The 7,406-nt window shown below is 37.2% G+C and overlaps 1 protein-coding gene across 2 annotated transcripts; it reads right to left on the bottom strand.

Moving 5' to 3' along the window:
* Positions 1–455: 455 nt before the first annotated feature.
* Positions 456–7,158, bottom strand: plekhb2 (pleckstrin homology domain containing, family B (evectins) member 2). Of its 2 annotated transcripts, none has more exons than XM_059340943.1 (8): positions 7,038–7,158; positions 6,106–6,149; positions 5,326–5,478; positions 5,129–5,231; positions 4,966–5,005; positions 3,480–3,566; positions 3,229–3,343; positions 456–1,752 (listed from the first exon to the last, which is right to left on the bottom strand). In XM_059340943.1, exons 2-8 carry the CDS (start codon positions 6,140–6,142, stop codon positions 1,616–1,618), a joined length of 672 nt encoding a protein of 223 aa, XP_059196926.1. In that variant the 5' UTR covers positions 6,143–6,149; positions 7,038–7,158; the 3' UTR covers positions 456–1,615. The 2 variants fall into 2 exon arrangements, with proteins under 2 accessions (XP_059196926.1, XP_059196925.1); XM_059340942.1 differs by having other exon boundaries at positions 3,229–3,346; positions 7,038–7,155.
* Positions 7,159–7,406: the final 248 nt, after the last annotated feature.

The raw sequence follows: 7,406 nt of genomic DNA, 5'->3' as shown, positions 1-7,406 counted from the left end.
ATAATATATAATATATTGTGTCTAAGAGTTTCTGTGGCGGTTTAAAGTTACTGACTGGTGACATAAATAAACTTGTTGCACTTTTGTTGTATCTCTACAACGTGTTCTGTGAATAAAAAGGTCTCAGGGTTAATAAACAAACAACACCAAGAGTCTTTATTAACTTTGCCAATATATATTTAATTGTTAAAATACATCTCTTAGTCATAACTGTACTCTAAATGATCAGAATATAATTAGTGCATTAGATATTAGAGGAATACAACTGCTTGATTATTTTCACATCTTTAAACACTTGAACTGTAGAAAAATCACATCAATGTTACACACAAGCTGACCATCTGGAGTCTTTAACATCGCTGTTAGTGCTTAATACAGATATGAAAGTGTGCACAAATGCATTCATAAATAACATGAAAACTGGAGAATTTTGACATCATTTGGAGTGAAAAATAAAACTGCAGGCCGACTGAAATGTAACTAACTCTAAATAAACTGATCAGCCTGATTAGTATGTGTCGAAACCAAAATTCAAACACGTTCCAAATGAAATAAAAAGTATTATTCAACAGCTGCCAATGAACAAAAGATCATAGATAATGCTTATTACACATATGAGGAGCGACGTCCCTTTTCACTTCAAAGCACATGGTGGAAATGCCGGCGTTTCCTCGCTCACAGACGTTTTCGTGGTGGCGACATCACCACACAACCAGAACCCTCTCATGTACCTTATAATGCTACAATATGAGTTATTATTGCTGTTCATCCTCAGCCCGCCTCCACCACAAATAACCCGAGGAGCCGAGGAAACAAAGACGTGTAAAACAAGTCCAGCAGCACACAGAAAACAAACACAAGAAAAACTTATGGCTATTTAGATAATTCTGCAAATATACAGAAGGAATGTGCTCCATGAAACCCAACAGGCAGGACCTGAAATGTACAGTACAGAAAAGGAGTATTGTGTTTCCTGACGCTTAAATAACTCTTAAAAAGTGAGTATTTTTTGGTTAAGAATATTCAGACAAGAGAAAGTGCTAACAGTGTTTACTGTGTGTATAATATATTTATATATATATACACAGGATCATCTCAATACATTAGAATATGATGAAAAGTCTATTTCCAGTAGTTCAAATCAACCAAGTATTGAGTCATATAGATGGACATACTTTTCAGAGGCCAACATTTCCATAATAAACAGATTTTTTAAATTTGGTCTTTTGTAATATTACATTTTTTTTGAGACACTGAATTTAAGGTCTTCATTAAATGTAAGCCATAATCATTATAATTAGAAGAAATTAAATAAATGAAGACATGAAATGTTTCATTTTGTGTGTAAGGCATCTATATAATGTGTTATTTCACATTTTTGAATTGAATTACTGACATAAATAAACTTTTCTATCATATTTAAATTGATTAAATTAAATTGAGATGCACCTGTAGAACACGTAGGGAGTAAATCGCTGCTCATCACAATCATGCTTCGTAGATGGAAAGTAGCCCAACAGACTGTTTGACTCCTGTGACGGCGCAGAGAAGAAGCCGAGCGCTGCTAATACAGGACACACACACACACACACACACACACACAGCAGTTAAAACATTAGAAGACGGAGAAGAGCGAGCCAAGCGCCAGGCCAGTGGCAGCTCCGGCGAGCATCCCCAATGCCACGTCCCCTCCGTCCTCACGCTGCCGCTCCCGGATCACCACGTGGTTGACTCCTGGAGCAGCGTAGCCACCTGCAGCAGCAACCAGACAACATTCAGGTCTGCAGGTAAGGAGTTTAAACTTTTCTTCTATTTTTATAATAATAACAACATTTATTTATATAGCACCTTTTAAAAACAGCAGTTTACAAAGTGCTTGGACAGAGAGCAGTTAATCACAAGGAGAATGATGCCATGAGGCTAAAAACAATTCTCACATTAAAAGAAAAACAAGAGACAGAGCAGGAACAAACACAAGACATTCTCAGATACACAGAAAATGAACGGGAAAAGGAGTAAAAAAAAGTAAAAAGTGAAGAAGTAAAAAGGAGTGGTGAGATAGATGGCAGATAGACGGCATTACAAGTCTATAAAAGTGGGTTTTAAGAAGTGATTTAACCCTCTATGGTACACATTATGATGCCAGTTAGGAAAAAAAGTGGGGTCGACTAAATGAACATTATCTGAAGAAATTTTATAATTATTTTTTTGGTGGAAGTTTTTGGGGTTTGTTGCCCGTAGGCAACATTGTACCATTAGTGAAAAAGAGTTTTTTAAATTAATTTTAACATTATTTATTTAATAAACGTGTAAAAGATTCAGTAGCTTCAACGGTACAATACATAACATTTTAAATTTTAAAACATTATGAAAGGAACTTTTTTAACCGGTTTCTTGTCTGAATGTTGTCATTGTACCATCAAACCAACGACCCATTGAAATGAATGTCTAAGTGTATGAAACTATCAAAAATAAAGATTCACCTATCAGTAGGAATAGATTTTTTCCAGATCGAAAAGGGCCAGCAAATTACATTTTTTGTTGTTTTTAAAATATTTTTTGGGCATTTTATAGCTTTATTGATAGTAGACAGATATGCAGAGTCGAGGGGGGAGACAGAGGGGAAGACATGCGGGAAAGGGCTCCAAGCCGGATTCAAACCCGGGCCGCCTGCTTACGAGGGCTGAGCCTCTGTGGTATGCGCTCTACCAGGTGTGCCACCTGGAATGCCCCAGGAAATTACGTTTTGAGTGATTTTTGTGGCACAAAATGGCAAAGCTGTTTACTTTGGAAAAGCCTACAAAAAGGGTTTCAGTATGGCCTCCTGGAGGTCATGTGACAAATGAAAGCATTGCTATTAGTTCCCTATACTCTTCCCTCTTTTTTAAAGTATCGCATCACTCAAAAAGATATCGGGGCGCTCTGGTGGAGAAAGCCTGGTCTGGTTTTCAGTTTTGACTTTGGAGCGGTCAGAAGGACCCAAAGATCTGAGGATGCGGGTCGGCTCGTATGGAGTTAATAATAATAATGTTAAATAGCTAGGAGCCAGACCTCAAACAGCTTTGTGAATCAGTGATCAGTAAAATCTGAAAATCAATCCTAAAACCAACAGGGAGCCAGTGAAGAGAAGCTAAAATCGGGGTGATGTAATGTCATCTGTTAGAACCAGTAAGAAGCCGAGGTGCTGCAAGCTGCTACGTTTGTGCTGAAAATGTTACTTTTGTTTACCTTGGTACTGATAGGGATAGGCCACAGCGTAGGGCTGCCCGTCAGCAGAGTAGACAATCTGAGTAGCGTGAGGTGGAGGAGCAACATACTCTCCATACGGACCCGGAGCATAGACCTGCTGGAGAATGACAAAAAAAAAAAAGAGCATAAAGACTCCTCTGTAATCACAAACCCATAACATTACTAAACAGTCTTTGCATTCAGTGTTAATTTAATACATTTTTAATCATACACAGACTGTTTGTCTTTACCTGAGGTGGGGGAGCGTATTCTGAGTAGGGGGGAGGAGCTGACGCCATCGCTTCCTGTGCAAAGCCGATCTGAGGTGTAGCCACCACCTAAAAATAGATGCACCATGACAGAGTTGTTGTTTCATGAGCTCAGCCTGCCTGACAGTATTCAAATAATATTCTCTAACAGTTTAGGTTGCAGTTTATTTATTGAATAAGACAGATAAAGTTATACCTACAGGTTTGACAAAAACATTTTTTTTATGGTTTTGGTAAACAAAAAGTAATTTGGCCCTGTCTTATTCACTATTTACATTAACAATATATCAAATTATAACACACATCTTTATGCAGATGACACAATTTTGCAGTGTTTTACTAACGCTACACACTCCGGCAGTACAAACCTTTGAAGTTTATTTATGTCAGTAATTCAATTCACAAAGGTGAAATAACACATTATATAGATCCATTACACACAAAATGAAACATTTCATGTCTTCATTTATTTCATTTCTTCTAATTATAATGATTATGGCTTAATGAAGACCTAAAATCGAGTGTCTCTGTAATATTTCTTATTACTAATATATTTTTTAAATTATTATTATTTTTAATATTCTAATGTTTAAAATGGAAATGTTGGCCTCTGAAAACTATGTCCATCTATATGACTCAATACTTGATTGGGGCTGTTTGACTTGAACTACTGGAAATTGACTAATTTATTGAGATGCTCCTGTAAATATATGATTTTCTCTAGAGCCAGAAATATTGCAGACAACATTTTGGACATAACCTCTCTGACTGGATGCTGGACTGTCTCAGAGTATAAATATTTCTGTATCTGGATCAGAAAATTACATTTGAATGTCACATTGACACACTGGCCTGCAACCTACAACTGAAAATTGGATATTTGTGCAGACACAGACACAATTTTCCCCCCAGGATTGGTAGGAAACGGATAATTGAGGCCGTCTTCTGTCTGTTTAGGTTTGTGGTGATGTTATCTACAGACACGCCTCTGCCTCCACTCTCAGACCGCTTGATTCAGTTTATCAGTCCACGCTAACATTAAAGAGTTACTTTATTTATAAAGCTCTTAGTAGCAACATGCCATATGCATGTTTAACTTCTTTTTTTATTAAACTGGTCTCATAGCCATTATTCCAGACGCTCTAGTGATCTGCTAATACTTGAAGTTTAGCATGTAAACACAAAATTTTGGAAAATGCTTTTAGTTTTTCTGCTGCACCCATGAAAAACATTCAAACTAAACACAAATGTACTTACAGGTCGATTTTAAACCACGATTACAAACTATTCTGGGCTTGAATGTACCAGTTTTTAACTGTTGTCGACTTTTGTTTGTTTTCTTGTTAACTTCAATGTGTGTATGATTTTTTGTAATTCTACCTCATCATTGTTGAAAATGAAAGCTCAATAATTTCTTGAGATTAAATAAATGTTTAAAAATTGAATTAAAGACAAAGCAGAAACTCACAGCATTGATTCTGGCGTCCTGAAGTGCCATGGTCCACGCCCTGCAACACAAAGTCATGATATCTCAGATGTTAAATATCTGTAAATGTAAACACAGTAACAATCCATGCAATTGATATGATGACTCAGCGTGTGTGTGTGTGTGTGTGTGTGTGTTGTCTTACAGAGCATCATCTGCACTGTCTGCACACAGACTGATGACCCGTCCGTCCCTGCACACGATCTGCAGCAGGGCGTCTCGGTTCTTCCCCTCCGGTGGGTTCAGCTCTGAGGAGCAAAAAGAGACGAAACACATATTTAAACATGAACATAAATTAAGAGTTTAAGTGTGAAGCAGCGACACACTGATGCAGCCGGGAACCTTGGCATGCAGCCGAGCTCCGGATGTTAATGCAGTCGACCCTCATGTGGATGTCGTCCTCCATGTCACGCCGCTGCTGATCGTTGTAGAACACAAGCCGTCCATCAGCCCACAAGTCAAACCAGTTTCTCTTCCACCGGCGCAGTATGGTACCTGTAAGGAAAACATAACAGTCAATCATACAGGATATCACACAGCATCTTTAACCTTTTAGCCTTTATTACAGGGCTGGGCGATATGGACCAAAAGTCATATCCTGATATATTTAGGCTGGATATCGATATACAATATATATCCCGATATTTTTATCGCAAAGTGAGAGCAAATGTTCAGTCAAAGTCAAAGCCAAATATGACATGTCACAAGTAGTTTTATTGAAACCGTTTATTTAAGTGAACATAAATACTGTATAACAGGAGTACCTTTTTTCTTTTTTTTTCTTTTGAAATCAAAGCTCCATAAAGTGCACATTTAAATAGCAAAAAATCTTGAGAAAAATAGCCTATGAAATAAAATAGGCCAATCTTTTTCTGAAATAAATATATTTATATGAGAACAGAATAACGTACATTACAAAAGTACTAAATATGACAAACACTAGTAAGGGCAGCATTAATATATATAAAGAAAGAAAAAACAATTGAACTATATCGATATGCGATATGGTCTAATTCTATATCACATTTAAAAATATACCTGTATCTTTTATAGCGATATATCGCCCAGCCCTACTTTATAACAGCATATATTATAGTATACGGACTATGTCTGTCTACTTACTTTGTCGATGGAGCCAACCACTCTTTACCATAGCCATCTTTCACCTAAAACAATAACACACATATGTATATATACACACACATATTCAGGGTCTGTCAATAATGACACATGATCAGCTGGTGACTGGGCGTGAGCGGCATAGCCAAACAAACCTCGTGACTCTTAGCACCATTAGCATAGGTCTACAATGATATTTACAGAAATAAGTAGAAAAGAATACAAAGCGTGAGCACATCGGTCGTTTTCGCAGATACAGGTTACTCTTCCTTACAGTATAAGATATAAATATTATAACGACTTTTGTTAGTCAATTACAACACCAGCAGAAGCTAATAATAGATAACTGTCACTGCCGTACGTGTCACTTTTTGTTCAACCCTCTGAAAACAAGCGATCTGAGTGAAAAGTATGTTTTATGTAGAAGAAAATCATTATCTTGGGAATCTGAACATTCAAAGAGTCCTTGAACTGATCATGTGTTACGAACGTTTCCGTTAGAAAAAAGTAACCAAAACAAAGCTTAAAATAGTGACATTTCTGTCTTAATCAATTTATTCTACATGTGTCATTATAAACGTGTCCTAAAATAACCCATGATTCGCTACCAGTTAATATTCGGGCAGCTGTTTTGGTTCTGAGCTAACGAGCTAACTTAACGGTAACAGATAATGGCTTCATGTAACAACAGGCCAGCTGTCACTTAGCCATCCTCATGTCTTATTAATACGATCTGCACCAGAGAGATAATGTCCAATATTGATCCCATAACGTGAAAGACCACAACAGCGTAGCTTAATCACAAGTTTAGCTAGCTTTGATGCCAAACGCAGTCGAAGTTACCTCGCGTTAACTAACGTTTAGACAACAACACTGGTCTTTATAACCCAGCATAAAAGCTCATTATCGGTAAAAGAAGACTGTTTTTTACTTACTTGATTATTTTAGTAATTTTAGTTTTATGAACAGATGAAGGCTTTGATGGGACACACGAACGGAAGTGAGATAAACAAAAAACAACAACGATGCCCTCCTCGGTGTCAAAAAGCGTTTTTCAACCCAGTTTAGTTTAAGAAACTGCGCCCACTTCCGTGTGACGAGGGCCAACGGTATGCTGTGATTGGCTCGTACTTGCTTTGCCTTAACGGTCATATATGTCTATGTTAACGGTACACTGGTGTTACGGATTAACGGGTGACCGTGTCATCTGGTGACTTCCAGTTGAATACAGGTGCATCTCAATAAATTAGAATATCATATAAAAGTTACACATATCACATTGTATAGATCCATTACACACAGAA

Source organism: Centropristis striata, chromosome 9, assembly GCF_030273125.1.
Source record: "Centropristis striata isolate RG_2023a ecotype Rhode Island chromosome 9, C.striata_1.0, whole genome shotgun sequence".
Classification (NCBI taxonomy): Eukaryota; Metazoa; Chordata; class Actinopteri; order Perciformes; family Serranidae; genus Centropristis; species Centropristis striata.
The sequence above is the reverse complement of the archived record's forward strand: the minus strand, read 5'-3'. Positions and strand labels throughout refer to the sequence as shown.